The 17,489-nt window shown below is 41.0% G+C and overlaps 2 protein-coding genes across 2 annotated transcripts; one reads left to right on the top strand and one right to left on the bottom strand.

Moving 5' to 3' along the window:
* Positions 1 to 7,261: 7,261 nt before the first annotated feature.
* echdc3 (enoyl CoA hydratase domain containing 3) lies at positions 7,262 to 11,855 on the top strand. Its single transcript, XM_004566411.3, has 6 exons — positions 7,262 to 7,452; positions 8,306 to 8,427; positions 8,502 to 8,599; positions 9,184 to 9,384; positions 10,005 to 10,183; positions 10,897 to 11,855. Exons 1-6 carry the CDS (start codon positions 7,262 to 7,264, stop codon positions 11,048 to 11,050), a joined length of 945 nt encoding a protein of 314 aa, XP_004566468.2. The 3' UTR covers positions 11,051 to 11,855.
* A 2,555-nt stretch (positions 11,856 to 14,410) lies between these two features.
* Positions 14,411 to 16,621, bottom strand: LOC101484012 (zinc-binding protein A33-like). The gene has a single exon (XM_004566410.3). The coding sequence runs from the start codon at positions 16,314 to 16,316 to the stop codon at positions 14,928 to 14,930; it is 1,389 nt and encodes a 462-aa protein (XP_004566467.3). The 5' UTR covers positions 16,317 to 16,621; the 3' UTR covers positions 14,411 to 14,927.
* Between the last annotated feature and the right edge of the window lie 868 nt (positions 16,622 to 17,489).

Here is a 17,489-nt window from a genome sequence, read left to right on the forward strand (position 1 = left end):
ATAACTTCTTTTTTTTTAAGTACTTTAAAATTCATTATATACAGATAGCAGTTTAGAACAGGATTGTTTAAGCACTAAGGGGCAATAAGAAACTACAGAAAGAGGTTGACCCTAATGCAGGCTTCTACAGTTTTAATTGTTTTGGGGTTTTCTGAAGCGTTTCTGGATATAGACTTTAGCCAGATAAATGTTATGAATTAATTTAAATGAAACTTGTTTTGTTATCCTATGAGAGGAGTTTACCATTTCATTAAATAACTGAGCCACATGTGTAATATTATCAAGAAACCAGTATTCCAAAAAGAGGGATTTGTGTCTGTATAAAATGTCCTTATTGTTACACAAATTATGTTTATAGATGAGATTCCATGACAAAAAGGCCTGGTGAGGAAAAGCAAATATCTTAATTGTGATTTTATCAATGTCATAATTGCATATTGTTTAGATATCAACAATGGAGGGGAGGGGAATAACATTCTAATTGGAGTTGGGCTATTTTTGTAAATATTGTAGCGAATTAATCTTAAATGTATTATTTAAATAGCTAATATCTATAAAATGTAGACCACCTTTATCATATCCATTCATGAAAACAGGTTTTCTTAAATAATGAGTCCTATTTCTCCACACAAAGGTAAAGAGCATCTTGTCAGTGTCATTTAAAAGTTTTTTCTCCACATGGAGAGGCAGAGCTGCATATGTTAATCGTAATGTTCCCTCCACTTTGGTAATCAGAACTCTTCCTTTTAAGGAGGGATCCACTGGTTTAGTCTACTTTGAGTTTTCTGGATGATGGGTTCCAGATTTATGGATGCTCTTTTTTGTTGATCCTTGGTAATTATTATTCCTAAGTATAGCACTTCATTTTTAATTTGTATATTACAAATAGATGTACTGGAACATTCCTAATTTCACACTTGTTAATATTCAGATCTAAGCCAGAAGCTCTAGAGAAGACTTTTACAGATTCCAGAGCTGCAGAAATTTGGTTTGGTTTCTTCAGAAAAAGAGGAGTATCATCAGCCAGTTGAGTGATGATCAGATTTCTGTCCAGCAGAGAAATACTTTGAATTTTACTGGATCTAATATGGTCTGCTAAGAATTGGGCAACTCGTAAAAAGAGTTAGAAAGAGGCAAGGCATCCTTGTCGAATGCCTCTTGACAGATCAAATCTAATCTAGGACAAGTTCCACCGCTTAGTTTCACTGAGCTATTACCATTTCTTTATAGACTGTATAGACTTTATAGTTCAGAATAATCTAGAATGTCTAGTAATAGTCTTTTATTGTTTGTTATCTTTTAGGCATAAAACCTGATTGTGTTTCATCTATGAGGGAATTCAGGACCATTTTGAGCCTCTATGCTAGAATTAGGGGGCGCCAGTTATCTAAAAGTAACAGAAAATGATTGAGAAGCACTAATCCAGTGACTGTTGAAACATTTTCCCTGTCACGTGTCCTAGAAGTCATCAAACCTGTTCTGACAAAACGTCCTACTTTGGCAAAACGGCCTACCGTAAGTAGTTTATGCACATTTCTGCTGTCACAGAGTAATTCCAGCACAAATGTAAGTAGGTATGACGGTTTGCCACTTAACTTTGCCCATCAGAGTAGGCTTGTAGCTCACATTCATAAAGCCAGGACGGTTTGCCACTTCATTTATATAAGTATGCTTGTAGGTCACATTGTCAAAGGTAGCATGGTTTGGCACGTAATTTTACCCATCAGAGTATTTTTCTAGCTCTTATTAACAAAGGTAAGATGATTTGCCACTGAATTCTAGCTGTAAAATTATGCTTCTAGCTCAGGGGTGTCAAACTCCAGGCCTCAAGGGCCGGTGTCCTGCAGGCTTTAGATCTCACCCTGGGTCAACACACCTGAATCACATGATTAGTTCATTACCAGGCCTCTGGAGAACTTAAAACATGTTGAGGAGGTCTTTTAGCCATTTAAATCAGCTGTGTTGGATTAGGACACATCTAAAACCTGCAGGACACCGGCCCTCGAGGCCTGGAGTTTGACACCCCTGCTCTAGCTCATATTAACAAAGGTAGGACGATTTGATACCTAAATATAGCTGTTAAAGTATGCTTGTACGTCACATTTACAAAGGCAATTAATTTTACCCGTCAGAGTATGTTTGTAGCTTATATTCACAAAGGTAGGACGGTTCGCCACTGAATTTCCAGTGTTGCCAACTCCTCAGTAAGGAAAATCGCTATTGGCTGTCCTAAAAGTCGCTAGAAGTCTTTTATCTGGAAATGTGCAACCTAATCCCGGTCCAGATTGCAAATGCTTAAGTACTCCTTGTGATTTTAAAACTCGAACAGGTCTTGGTGTCACTCATTTAAATGTCAGAAGTCTTCTTCCCAAACTTGATTTTGTGAAAATTTGGATGAAAGAGTTAGATACCGATATTCTTATATTATCAGAAACCTGTCTTACAAAATCGATTACTGACAAAGACATTGCAATAACAGGCTATAATCTTTTCCGTTGCGACCGCCCCAGAAAGGGTGGCGGTGTTGCAATTTATGTAAAAAGCAAATTCCATGTTACTGTCGATTCATCGTATCTGTTTGTAAACAGTCTGAACTTCTTGCGCTCAAGCTCCAACTTTTCACTTAGTGAAAAACTATCTACTTTAGATTTTAATGAAATTGTGCTGGCCGGAGATTTCACCTGGGACTGGTTGTCCTCTGCCTCACACAGTTTTAAATCCATCTGTGATTCATATAATCTCACACAACTAATTTACAGCACAACTCGTCCAAATCTTAAATGCCCAGAAAAGTCATCACTTATTGATTTATTTTTAACTAATATGCCATATAAATATTCTCACACTGGGGTTTTCGCAAATGATATCAGTGACCACTGTGTGGTAGCTGTATTCAGACAATCAAAGCTCCCAAAATCCATCCATCCATCCATCCATCCATCTTCATCCGCTTTATCCGGGGCCGGGTCGCGGGGGCAGCAGCCTAAGCAAAGAGGCCCAGACCTCCCTCTCCCCAGCCACCTCCTCCAGCTTATCCGGGGGAATACCAAGGCGTTCCCAGGCCAGCCGAGAGATATAATCTCTCCAGCGTGTCCTGGGTCTGCCCCGGGGCCTCCTCCCGGTGGGACATGCCTGGAACACCTCACCCAGGAGGTGCCCAGGGGGCATCCTTGTCAGATGCCCGAACCACCTCAGCTGGCTCCTTTCGATGTGGAGCAGCAGCTGCTCTACTCTGAGCCCCTCCCGGATGGCCGAACTTCTCACCCTATCTCTAAGGGAGAGGCCAGCCACCCTTCGGAGGAAGCTCATTTCTGCCGCTTGTATCCGCGATCTCGTTCTTTCGGTCACTACCCACAGCTCGTGGCCATAGGTGAGGGTAGGGACGTAGATCGACCGGTAAATTGAGAGCTTCGCTTTTACACTCAGCTCCCTCTTCACCACGACGGACCGGTGCAGCGTCCGCATTACTGCAGCTGCAGCCCCAATCCGTCTGTCGATCTCCGGCTCCCTTCTCCCATCACTCGCGAACAAGACCCTGAGATACTTGAACTCCTCCACTTGGGGCAGGAACTCATCCCCGACCCGGAGTGGGCACTCCACCCTTTTCCGGCTGAGAACCATGGCCTCAGATTTGGAGGTGCTGATCCTCATTCCCGCTGCTTCGCACTCGGCTGCGAACCGTTCCAGTGCGAGCTGGAGGCCCTCACCCGATGAAGCCAACAGAACCACATCATCTGCAAAAATCAGAGATGAGATTCTGACGCCACCAAAGCGAAAGCCCTCCGCCACTTGGCTGCGCCTAGAAATTCTGTCCATAAAAATTATGAACAGAACCGGAGACAAAGGGCAGCCCTGGCGGAGCCCATCACCCACCGGGAACGAGTCCGACTTACTGCCGGCAATGCGAACCAAGCTCTTGCAACGGTTGTATAGGGATTGAATGGCCCGTAGCAATGGGCCAGACACCCCATATTCCCGCAACACCTCCCACAGGACACCCCGAGGGACACGGTCGAATGCCTTCTCCAAGTCCACAAAACACATGTAGACTGGTTGGGCAAACTCCCATGCACCCTCAAGTATCCTGGAGAGGATAAAGAGCTGGTCCAGTGTTCCGCGACCAGGACGCAAACCGCATTGTTCCTCCTGTATCCGAGGTTCGACTAACGGACGAACTCTCCTTTCCAGCACCCTGGCATAGACTTTCCCAGGGAGGCTGAGGAGTGTGATCCCCCTGTAGTTGGAACACACCCTCCAGTCCCCCTTCTTAAAGATGGGGACCACCACCCCGGTCTGCCAGTCCACGGGTACTGCCCCTGATCTCCACGCAACATTGCAGAGGCGTGTCAACCAGGACAGCCCTACAACGTCCAGAGCCTTCAGGAACTCGGGGCGGACCTCATCAACACCAGGGGCTCTGCCACCAAGGAGTTGTTTAACTGCCTCAGTGACCTCGCCCCCGGAAATTGGCGGGTCATTCCCCTCATCCCCAGACTCTGCTTCCTCCTCGGAAGACGTGTCAGTGGGATTAAGGAGGTCCTCGAAGTATTCCTTCCACCACCTGACAATTTTCTCAGTCGACGTCAGCAGTGCTCCCAAAATCAAGGCCACAAATAGTTTTTAAACGAGATTTTAAGCATTTCTGTGAGCAAGCTTTCTTTCATGATTTATGGGACTATAACTGGAATAGAATCTACCTGATAACTGATCTTGAGCTGGCATGGAATTATTTTTATGACACTTTTATCAAAGTTATAAATAAACATGCCCCCATGCGCAAATGTAGAGTAAAATGTAGAAACAACCCTTGGTTTTCTCCTCAGCTCTCCAGTCTACTCAAAAAAAGGGATGCTGCCTGGGCAGGCCAGAAAAACTACATCCGAAGCGGATTGGCTGATCTTTAGACAGCTCAGAAACCGTTCAACTTCCTTAATTAAAAAGGCCAAATCAGAATTCTATCTTTCAAAAACTACTAAACATTTGAACGATCCTAAAAGATTCTGGAAAATAATAAAATCTTCTTATTGGGACATAACTACAAATGAAATGCCAACTTTTGTTGTAAAACACTGCTGCACTTTAACAGAGAAATGTGACATTCTAAACTGCTTTAATGAACTTTTTGTTTCTTCAGGATCTCTATTTGATATTTATTTATATACAGATTTAAAACAGCTTAATCAACAAGAGGCTCTCTCTGCAACCGCTCAAACTGAATCTGTGGTCCAACCCTTCAGTTTTTCTCCGCTAAATGTTTTTGAGGTCCACAGGGCTTTGAATCTGTTGGATCTAAATAAATCTGCAGGACCAGATCAACTTGATCCCTATTTTCTTAAGTTGGCTGCAGATTTTATAGCAGAACCAATAACTTACATTTTTAATCTTAGCCTCTCGAACAGTGAGATCCCTGTAATATGGAAATCTGCCTATGTTCTCCCTTTGCTGAAAGGAGGTGATCCTTCAGTTAATAACTACAGGCTCATATCTAAATTGTGTGTTCTAGCAAACGTTCTAGAAAAGTTCATTAGTGAACAACTGAAAGACTTTTTGGACAAAAATTCAGTTCTTTCCCAACATCAGTCAGGATTCAGAAAACAACACAGCACAATAACTGCTGCTGTTAAAGTGGTTAATGACATCGTTGATTCAATGGACTGCAAAAAATACTGTGCTGCTCTTTTTCTTGACTTGTCAAAGGCTTTTGATACAGTTGACCATGCTATTTTATTAAATAGACTACACAATATTGGTCTATCTGTAAATGCTGTAAGTTGGTTTTCAAATTACTTGTCAGCAAGAAAACAGTGTGTCCATGCTGCTGGGTCTTCTTCCTCTTTTCTCCCAGTATCCAAAGGAGTTCCACAGGGCTCCATATTAGGGCCATTGCTATTTTCTCTTTACATAAACAACCTTTGTGATAATTTGTCAAATGCAGCATTTCATCTTTATGCAGATGATACAATTATTTATTGTTTATCCCCTTCAGTAGAACAAACCCTGCAATTTCTGCAGTCTGCCTTTGATGTAGTTCAGTCCCATTTAACTCAACTTAAGTTGGTGTTAAATCCAGAGAAATCCAAGTTCATGTTATTCTCAAATGGCAAAGAATTGTAAGCTACGTCTCCTAAGATTAAAAGAATTCAAGGAACTGAAATTGAAATGGTCACATCTTACAAGTATCTAGGGGATCATTATAGATCAGAATTTGTCATTTAAAACTCACATTCAAAGGCTTGTGTCGAAGTTAAAACTAAAACTAGGTTACTTTTTTAGAAATCAATCCTGTTTCTCCCTCCAAGTGAGAAAACACTTGATTCATGCAACTTTTTTACCTTTATTGGATTATGGTGACCTGCTTTTTATGAATGCACCTACCCACTACCTAAAGAGGTTGGATACTGTGTACCATTGTGCTTTACGTTTTATTACTGGCTATGGAAATCGTGTACATCATTGTTCTTTGTATGCTGCTGCTAAATGTCCATCTTTACATATTCACAGACTCTCCCATTGGTTGATCTTTATCTATAAATCTCTCCTTGGGCTGGTTCCATCTTATTTATCTGTTTATATGTATAAAAACCACAACCAATACAGCCTTTGTTCTCACAATATCATACAATTGATTGTCGCAAAAATCAGAACAGAATTGGGGAAAAAGTCTTTTTAATACGCTGCCCCTGCTTCCTGGAATAATCTGCAGAAGGAACTGAAATGATCAGAATTGGTTACCTTGGGAGAGTTTAAGTCTGTCTTAAAGGAACGAGAGAATAACTCTTTCACTCAGTGTGATTGTTTTTAATGTAATTTGATCTGTTATTGTATATTTTACACATGTTGGTATGGGATATTGTATTTGTTTTAAATGTTATATACTTATGTGGTATGTGTATTTTGACTTTTGTTGCCATGATGCCAGGTCTCACTTGAAAATGAGATTTTTAATCTCAATGAGATTTTTACCTGGATAAATAAAGGACTAATAATAATAAAAATGACATCATCGCCTAATTTGCATAATTGGTCATGCTGATGTAATTGTAACCTACGCTGTTGGAGAGGGTTAGGGTTACTTTAGGGTTACTTTATGTCTCTTCCACATCGTGGAACATTTGTCGCTAGTCGCTCTTTAGAAAAAAAGTCGCTAAGGGGGTCTGAAAACTCGCTAAATATAGTGACAAAGTTGCTAAGTTGGCAACACTGTGAATTTCGTGTTGTGCGCATGCGTAGAAACAACGGGTAGGATGGTTTGTCAGGTGGGATGGATTCTCAGAACACCGGAAGTGAGCGTGAAGACGAAGCGGCCACGGGCAAGATGGCACGGAGCGTACTGTGTACATGCCTCGGTGTGCTTCAGCTAGGCAGGAAAACCGCGCTGCTGTCCGGTGCTCGTTTCTACTCGCAGAGCGAAGCGGAGCCGCTGACACTGAAGCAGCAAAGCGACGGAATAAGGTGCAGCTAGTTACCGTATCTGGTCCCTTATACAGATGCACAACAATTATGGAGCAAGACTTTCACAACAGCAGTTTGTTGTAGTGATCCGTACAGTGCCTCAGTTTGTGTGTCAGACCAAGACGTACACACAAAGTACACTCGGGATGAATATTACGTCAGTGAAAAGCGGTTAAAATGTCTGCTATTCTGAATTGGAAACAATGGGGAACATGTTTTCAGGTTACTGGTTTAATTTAAATGCACAAAAGCTCGAAATCTGAATTTCATGAGCAACAACGTGAACATTATACTGTCTGTCTGTCCAGACCATTTTTTTCTGTTTTTCTCCTGTCTTCACCCACTATGATGTCAACACAAAATGAAGTTTTTACATTATGTTTTCATGTATTAAGGAAAAGAAGTTCTCCAAACGTACCTGGTCCTGTGTGAAAATGTATTTGTGTCCTAAACCTAATAACTGGTTGTGCCACCATTGGTGCAGTGACTTTGTTTCTCAGCTGTTTCTTTAGATCATGGTCATCAGGCTCTATTTAAGTGATTTCTCCATTCAGCAGGTCTGCTGCTATTCAGACCTTTCTCTAAAATTATAATTTATTTGATTATCTGAAACATTTAAGTGTGACAAATGTTCAAAAATTAAGAAATCAGAAAAAGGGCAAATATCTATTTACGACACTCTACCTCATCACCTTCAGCGAACTCAAAGATGGGAAATAAAAGAAAGGAAAAAAGGTGGCAGACGCCTATATTACAGAATCATTTTAAAGATGATTTCTGTAACCTTGGTGAAAATTGTTCTGAAATATGTTAAAGAAATATATTTTTTAAAAAAATTTCTTCTTGTCTTCAGGAGAATAATACTAAACAACCCCAAGAAGAGGAATGCTTTGTCTCTGTCCATGCTCGAGTCTCTCCGAGAGAACATCTTAGCTGATGTTGACAGCGAGGATCTCAGAGTTGTCATCCTATCAGGTTGGTGTTTGTCTATTACGCGTGTGACAGAGAGAAAGCCAAATGCCAGTCTGACCTTGTTATGTGTATTTCAGCCAAAGGTCCGGTGTTTTCCTCTGGACACGACCTGAAGGAGCTGACATCTGCTCAGGGTCGAGAATATCACACAAAGGTGTTTCATACCTGCTCAGAGGTCAGTTAGTGTTTCTCTGTCTTCTTGTCTTGTCATTCACTGAGACGTTTATTGATAATTTTGTGAATTAAAATGTAATGAATCATGCCATGCATATTGAAACGACTGCAAAATAAAAACAGATGTTTTCAGACAGTTTATGTGACCAAAAAGCCAAATTTGCTTAATTTAAAATAACATGAAAAAGAGACAAACTTTATATATAAGGTGGACTTTGTTATCAAAACCACTGATTGCCCTGTCAAAGATCGATCTATCCACCTCAGCTTCTTTGGTTTGTTTGTTTTGTGTTTTTACTGTGACTGCAGCTTACATGCTGACAAATCACTGTACTGTTTGCTTTGTTACAGACACTCAGGTACAGTTCTGGTCACAAGTTTCCGTCCATTCATCGTGGGCATGAATGTCATGGTTATTTTGAGCTTTGAGCTGAATTTCGCAACTTGTGTAAATCCATTATTCTCCTTAGAACAATTCAAAGAAATCACTAAAAGTCCCAAATGATGGAAACATCAGATCTCCACATAAATATAAATATGAAGGAAAAACGTTTTAAATATTATGATTTGCGCCCTGTGCTGCAGGTGATGACGCTGATACAAGACATACCTGTTCCAGTGATCGCCATGGTGAACGGTGTTGCCACAGCAGCCGGATGCCAGCTTGTTGCCAGTTGTGACATCGCTGTGGTGACGGAGAAGTCCACCTTTGCTACTCCGGGTGTCAGCGTGGGTCTGTTCTGCTCGACGCCGGCGGTGGCCATTGGCAGAGCGGTGCCGAGGAAGGTGAGGCGCTCCTCCAATTATTTTTGGTTTTATAGTTTCATTCGATGGAAACTTTTAGATTTTCTTCTTGTTAGGACTTAGAAAAGTTCGTTATTCACATGACATTATGCGAAAGATCAAGATAAAATCAGAAATGATCATAAACCGAAGTCATTTAAAAAACGTCTGCTTTTTAAAGGCTGTTTTTTGTTTATTCTCATTAATAATCAATTTTAACATTTTTGTTTTGTGTTTTGAAGGTTTGAGTAATTACAGTCACTACGAGTAAATTAAAGGTACACGAGGTCCTTTTTTAAATCTTTATTTACACCCTGTCTTAGCTTGGTCTATAAATGAACATCATGAAAATTATTCAACAGAAAAGTTCTCAGTTAAACCCTGTTTTCTATGAGGCACTCATGAAAAACAGGACGCTGTTCTCTGGAGTTTATCAATCTGTCTGTCATTCAGCTCTGAATCACTTGAAGTCAATATCACTTTTGGATTTTGATTCTTCTAAGAGGACACGTGTTCAGAACATGTTGTCTCTCTTTGGATCTACTCAATTGTGAACAAACATCCTTAGTATTCTAGTATTTAGCTCTAATCAATACACACCTTCCTTTCCTTCTTTTAAACAGGTTGCTATGGAGATGTTGTTCACAGGAACTCCCATCTCAGCCCATGATGCTTTGCTCCACGGTCTGGTCAGTAAAGTGGTGCCGGAGGAGCAGTTGGAAGAGGAAACATTAGCCATCGCCCAGCGTATCTGTAAAGCTAGCCGACCTGTTGTAGCCCTCGGAAAGGCCACTTTCCAAAGGTGAGAATTTACAGTGTGTAAACTCACAGACGGTTTCCATGGCAATAATTTCATAGGAATTAGTGATGGGATTTCCGGCTCTTTTTAGAGAACCGGCTCTTTCGGTTCAGCTCACTAATAAGAGCCGGCTCTTTCGGCTCCCAACTGGCTCTTCAGGTTGTTTTGTTGCTTTAATTAATTTATTATTAACAATAATATGAAATTATGCACAAAAGGAATTACTAACGTAAAAAAAGAAGTTTTATTTATATATGTTTCTATATAAATATATACTGTGGCCCCTACAGACAAAGCACGTACAAACTCCAAAACACATTGCTGACCTTTCAAAACAGAGCTACCTAGATCACATTACACAATTGAAAGCATATGTATATTGTTTGTGTATTTATACACAAGCACTCATATATATTCAAATAATTAAAAAAATGTTCATTTACCTGTTACTACCACACACCAAATCCGGTCGTACGTGTTTTGTCTTTAGGGGCCACCGTAAATATACTTTTATTTATTCACTCCACATAAAATGTAATAAATAAATCATAATACAAAAACCAACTATCTACATTTTAACTTTTAACTATTTAAATTTTCAGCTTTTTCCTTTTAAACAAATTTAAAGTGAAACAACACAAAACACTGCAAACCACAACACAATTAAATATAAATTAAAATATGTGGTGTTTGTTTCTGTATGTTTCCTTCCTAAGACAAATGGCTCAAGGTCGCGATGCTGCGTATGCCACCGCATCAAAGGTGATGGTCGACAACCTGGCTCTCAGAGACGGGCAGGAGGGGATCCGCGCCTTCATAGAGAAACGCAAACCAGTGTGGAGCCATAAAGCAGAAAAAGCCCACGACTGACTGAGTTTTAGCAATGAATGAGTTTTATACAATGATCATGTGATTAATATTGACAGGAACACATGATTAGCACTCACTGGTGAGTTGAGTAATTACCACCAGCCTTCAGTGAATGTGTCGGCTGTGCTGTTTCATGTTCTCTGAGGATTTCCTCCTGTTCACCATAGCTAAAGATGATGATGATCCATTGTGTGCCTTAAATGCTGCTGTGAGAGCAATGAGAAGGAAATACACTGTTGACTAAGATGGTGGATAAAAAAATTGACGTAATAGATAAATGCTGCTTTCTGTCCAATTTTAGATGGATTAAATGAGGTTAAGAATGGAAAGAGAATCTTAATGTTGAGATGAGCTACATCTAAGCTCTGTTTGCTAGACTGTAAATCCTAAACAGAAGCTAAAGTTTGGATCTTTGAGCAAAATTACTTTTTTTTTCAGATCCTGGTTTAATTAGTTCTGGATTTGTAATTAAGTAGAAGATTATAAAAATTAATAGTCTTGACACAAAACTATAATATTATAATTCAATAAGCTTGTTGAAATACAACACTCTACTTCAGTAGCTTATAGAGGTATGAAATGTTGCCAGTATTTCAGTAAAAAATTAATAACAACATAACTACAACATAAATCTAAAAAATGAAGTATTTTTAGGGATTTTCTTTGTCCTGTTACACATAATCCTCACAATGACTGACGTTAGTCCATCACCTTTTATTGTGCCAGCTTTTTGTTAAGTGGTGTTTGTGTTAGTTTCTGTTGTTTTGGTTAAAAGTGTGCATTAAAATTAAAACTCTCATATGGATTTATTTACGCAAAATTTAAATCAAAGTGGCTAAAATGAAAACCTTGTTCACAAATTCAATGTGAGGCGTCATTGACACAGAGAGCAGAGCAAGACGTTATCAGAGTCCAGATTCGCTCATCATTCTTGTTTTCTCAAGGCTTCTTTGCTGCTACGCACACAGCAAAATCAGCAGTCTTTCACACCTTGGCTCGTGTGATTAGGTAGAGGATAATTAGGGGGTCCATTGTCCGTCTTGGGGGGACCCTAGAACTGAAGAAGCTTCTCGGATGAGAGGTGAAACGTCTTCAAGCATCTTAAAGAAGTCCAGACGCTTTTTTTCCCCAAGCTCCTTAGACTACGCTGACCTGGATGACTGAGAACCTTCACAAACAACAAGTTACAATCCAAAAAAAGGGAATTATATATTTCATATGCATTCTAATTCTGAGTTTATTTATCAATTAACTAGAGTAAAATATGCATACTTAAATGTATAAATAATGCTCTTTACGGCGTAATTTAGCCTGTAGTGTTAATCTCATATAACCCAGTGTTGGTCAGTGTTAAATCCTGACTCAATTTAGAGTCAATTTAACTCTGGAATTTCAACTCTTGTGAAAGAGTAAATTTAACATGGTGAAAGAATGTCCGGAGTGTAGCATTGTCCGAAATTATTCAGGTTTAGAGTATAAAGGAAAACCGGGGGAAAAGTTCATGGTTATAAAAGTGGTTAAAATATATAAAGTTGATAAAAGGTTTAAAAATCATATGCTTGGTTACCAAGGTACTTCATTTACAGTTGTAAGAGTTCAATGAATAAAAGGATTTCATGATTTAGAGTTAATTTATATGCTGTGTCCAAATTCAGGGAAGGGTGCTCCGAAGAATCCTACCTACGTGACGTAGGTAGGATTCTTTGAACAGCCGAGTAGGATGGGCTTGAGAAGCTGGCCTTCGTTCAAGTCTGCCCTTTATTCCACACATTTCTGGTCGTTCACACCACAGCACGAAAACTGAAAAATGGACCAATAAATGATGCTCAGTGTGTTGTGTACTGTTTTAATTTCCGAGGAGCTACAAAACCGGTATAAACGTCGCTGGTATGTTTGGTACCTTAGGCTCATCAGAGCCAGTCATATCGAGGTAAAATAATCTACCCTAAACTACACGCATTTAGGAATTACATAGCTAGTTTAACGGATAAGTCCTTTTTTTTTTTTTTTTTTTTACTTAGACCTGGTTTAATTCTGGTATAGAACCAGTCGAATATTTGTATATCCAACTGCAGCTGTCAGACCATAGCAGGGGTCACCAGCCTTTTTAAAACTGAGAGCTAGATAAAATTGTAAACAGCTTGGTTCATCTCCAAAAGTTGATTCTGTTCATCTGGACGTAGCGTTTTGTGGGAGAAACGTTTCGTCACTCATCCAAGTGACTTCTTCAGTTTCAGCTGACTGCAGGTTTCCCCAATCTTATAAACAGTGCATTTGCATAATGACTGAAACCAGCCCACTCAGGGAACAATGGGCTGGGAGGTCAGTTCCTTAATCATAATTATGCAAATTCTCATGACCATTGATCAACAACCACTGACCAAAACCCAGAGGGTTTACTTTCCTGGATAATTGAGAATGCATCAAGAAAGTTGGTTCATCTTTAGTTATCTGATAATAACAATTCTATCTTGATAAGCTGTCTTATCACAGGTTAATATTTCAAAAATATTAATGATTTAAGAAAGGAAAGGGCTACATGTCAACATCCAACTCTTTATTTCTATTAATGTCTTACTTCGTTCCTACCTGATTGACATGTTTAGGAATTATGAGTGATTGGCACACTGTAGTGGTAAAAGTTGCTACCAATCAAATTAGGACATCGTAAAGTTAAAACAAAACACAACTGACTGTTTTATATTATATCTAATATATATTATGTAATATATATATGTGCCACCAGGGACTCCTTTAGGACCATCGCATTCAGTTTCAGAGTCGGTGTGTCCACGGTGTGCCAGATCACCCCCCAGGTAGCAACGACCATCTGGGACTGTCTAGTGGGCGACTTCATGGCTGTACTTTCAACTGAAGACTGGCGGTCCATCGCAGAGGGATTCCAGGAGCACTGGAACTTCCCTCTCTGCTGTGGAGCTCTGGATGGGAAGCACGTCCAGATGAAGGCACCCCCCCAACTCAGGATCCATGTTCCACAAGGGAACTTTTTCAATTGTTCTCCTTGCATTTGTGGATGCAGGGTATCGCTTCCGCGTCATTGATGTTGGGGGATATGGAAGGTATTCTGGCCAACTCCACCTTTGGTCAGGCTCTTTGGGCTGGGACTCTCCATCTGTCTCCTGACCAGCCTCTACCTGGTGGAGAAGACCGTGGAGCCCATCCCCATGTCTTTGTGGCTGATGAAGCGTTCCCGCTGCGGCGGGAGATCATGAGGCCTTTCCCTGGACGCCTCCTCCCATTAGAGAAGAGGATCTTCAACTATCGCCTCTCCAGGGCCCAGCTGGTAGTGGAGTGTGCCTTCGGTAACCTCTCCTCACAGTGGAGGTTGTATCGGCGTTACATGGAGCTCCGTCCTGAAGTTGCGGAGAAGTGTGTGAAGGCGACGTGTGTAGATGGTTTTTGTATTTTATAGTTTATTTATTACATTTCATGTGGAGTGAATAAATAAAAGTATATTTACGGTGGCCCCTAGAAACAAAGCACGTACAAACTCCAATCTTCTGTGTTACCTGGATTTACATCAGTGTAAGGGACTCAACAAAAAACAAAGTGTGCAGGTGTGTTTTTAATAACGTTACAGAAACTACAAAATGACAAATAAATACTTTAAAGTTACACTTCTTTCACCATCTAGGTCACCAGCAAGCCATTTAAGACAAGTGTCAGGGTTAATATTAGGTTACCATGCACCTCTTTATCTAATTATCGGTTTATTAAATATTGACTGCATTTTTGTGCATTGCAAAATGAAACGCAGATGACAGAAGAGGTGAAAAAGTAAAAACTTGTAGTTTTAACAGGTTCTAGCTTTGGCAGCCAAAATTTTTTAGCCTTGTTCATCAGCGCACATGGCATTTTACAACGAACCGTCCACTGTTACAGAGATCTTCAGTGCCACTATCTTTATTGGGACGTCACACCAGGTGCTAATGTATGGAAACAGCCTGTCAGTGAAGCTGTGTGTGAAGGTGTGTATGTGTGTGTCTGTGTCAGAGTCATAAAATGACAGCTCTCCTCTGTCAAAGTCCAGCTGAAGTCTGATTCTCTTCGGGTTCCTCGTCACTTGCACGTCTGACCCCGGGTCTAATGGCGACAGTATTTTGTATTCACCACCACAGAACATCAGCCTCCACAGTGCAGGCCAAATGACTCCTTTCCTCTGAAATGAGTCTGTTAACACTCCCAGCACGAAGGCCGTATTGTCCCCAACCTCCACCTCCCAGCTGTGAGAGCCCGAGTCAAAGCCCTCGGAGCTGACAATGGAGAAGAAGTGATCAATCCTCTCTGGATTGTCAGGAAGCTCCTGGGTTTGCTCTCCCTGCCTCACACTGGTCAGATCTTCAGACAGGATTACGCCTGGATGAGCAGTGTTTGGATCCAGGATCACAGGACAGTAGGAAACCATCTCCTTCATCTTGACCCACACATTGAAGCTTAGGTTGCCCACATGCTGGGCCACATCTACCTGTGCTCCCGAGGCAAGCTCTGCATCATCAGGAAGAGGTTGCTGCTGAACTCGTTCCACTGCAGCTCTGTAGTTCTGCAGAAATGAGACATTACCAGCTCTCAGCTCATTTTCTGTATCTTTAATGGTGCGGTAAAGTGCTGTTATCTCTCTGCTCAGAGCTCCAATCTTCTCCTTCATCACTTGACTCTTCTGCTCCTCTTCCTCCCTCAGTGCAACCAACCTGGCTGCCTCCTCCTCTTCTAGAAACTGGTGAAGCTTCTGGAAGTGCTCCTTAATGCTCCTCGCTGTGCTTTCAGCCTGAGCTCTAATATGCTCTGCGGTTTGATCACATTTCCCTTTAACCTCACGGATGGCCCTCATTTTCTTTTTCAGGGGTTTTAATGAATCCTCAAGTTTTTTCTTGTGGTCCTGAGATGCTTCATCAACAGACTGGAAACGGTGGTTTCTGTGAGCTTCTTGATCTGTGCAGTATCTGCACAGTAGCAGCTGCTCATCCACACAGAAGATGCTGAGTTTCTCAGAGTGCAGACTGCAGACGGGCTCAGAGGCTCGCTCCTGTAAGAAAGCCTCACAACGCTTCTTCAGCTCAAAATAAACAGGTGGACACTCCTTTGAAGACTTCCTCTTGCAGACCGGACACCCCAAATCATTTTTGTTTGCCCAGTATTTCTGTAAACAGTCATTACAGAAGCTGTGCTTACATGACAGGATGACTGGATCTTTAAATATATCTTTGCAGACGGGACACGACAGATCTTCCTGTAATTTAGACGCCATGTTGCAGTTAGTTCCTCTCTATACTGTCAAGTTACTTTCACTTTCCTTACGAGCCTCCTAGCAGCAGGTACAGTACATTGCCAATGACAGTATTCACAGTATTCCCTGTGGTACTATTGCAGTCTTTCCTCACTGGGAAGTCTTGAATTTTGCGATAAAGTGTCGTCTTTCATCCGTGCATCCTCAGCAGAGAGAAAAACAAGTTGCTTCCTCATTTCAAAAGAGGGCAGGGCTTCCTGACCCTTCCTGTTACTGGCCAGATAAGAAATGGTTGAGTGGCAGTCAAAGAAGGAAGCTGAGAAGCTGAAGTCTGTATGTAGTATTTAATGTTTATGTGACACATAAATAGAGATTTTTGACATACATGTAAAAATACTATCAGTTGATTTGTTTTTCTTCCAAAATATTTGTAAATTAAGATCTTTGGCTCAGTGGTTTGAGTTTTGGGGATCTTTAGGTTTTCTCTACTCTTGTATTTATTTTTATTATGGTTCTATATTTCGTATATCTTCTTGTTTTCATGCTTTCTTCAGGTTCGTTCTGTGTTTTGGGGATTTATGTTCCCATAGCTCCACAGCCTTGTGTTTATGTTTAACTTCTGTTTATGGTTTTATTGAATCTGGGACTTTGGTTTCTTCACTGCTTTATGTTAATTATAAGTTTGTTGTCCATCTACTGCCTCTGTCTGGCCTCAGTATTAGTTATTTATTTTGATAGTCTCCTGTCTTGTGTGCTCTGGGTTTTCTTCTGCTTCTCTATCTCAGTCAGTTACGACACATGCTGTGTGCTCGGTCTCTTGCATTTAGATCAGGCAATGAGATAGAGTACAAAGCTGCGAAGTATGGACTGAGGAAAGCCATTACAGCGGCTAAGAGGCAGTACAGAGAGAAGCTGGATGGCTTCTACTCATCGTTCTTTCCTCAGTCCCATCCTCTACACCCTGTACACCAATAGGGATAAAACCATACTGAAGTTCGCAGATGACAGTGATTGGTCGCATCACTGGAGGGGACGAAGCGGCTTATAGGAGAGAGGTGGCCGGTCTGGTGTCATGGTGTGGGGACAACAACCTCACCCTCAACACCGATAAGACAAAAGAGATGATAGTAGACACGAGGAAGGAGAGGAGGCCTCACCAGCTGCTGTTTATCCGGGAGAGTGAAGTAGAGAAGG

Source organism: Maylandia zebra, linkage group LG17 (genome assembly GCF_041146795.1).
Source record: "Maylandia zebra isolate NMK-2024a linkage group LG17, Mzebra_GT3a, whole genome shotgun sequence".
NCBI lineage: Eukaryota > Metazoa > Chordata > Actinopteri > Cichliformes > Cichlidae > Maylandia > Maylandia zebra.

Coding starts and splice junctions, on each gene's coding strand:
- echdc3 (XM_004566411.3), top strand. CDS start 7,262: ATGGATTCTCAGAACACCGGAAGTGAGCGTGAAGACGAAGCGGCCACG. Junction 8,600..9,183: donor TGTTTCATACCTGCTCAGAG/GTCAGTTAGTGT, acceptor CCTGTGCTGCAG/GTGATGACGCTGATACAAGA. Junction 9,385..10,004: donor GCAGAGCGGTGCCGAGGAAG/GTGAGGCGCTCC, acceptor TCTTTTAAACAG/GTTGCTATGGAGATGTTGTT.
- LOC101484012 (XM_004566410.3), bottom strand. CDS start 16,316: ATGGCGTCTAAATTACAGGAAGATCTGTCGTGTCCCGTCTGCAAAGAT.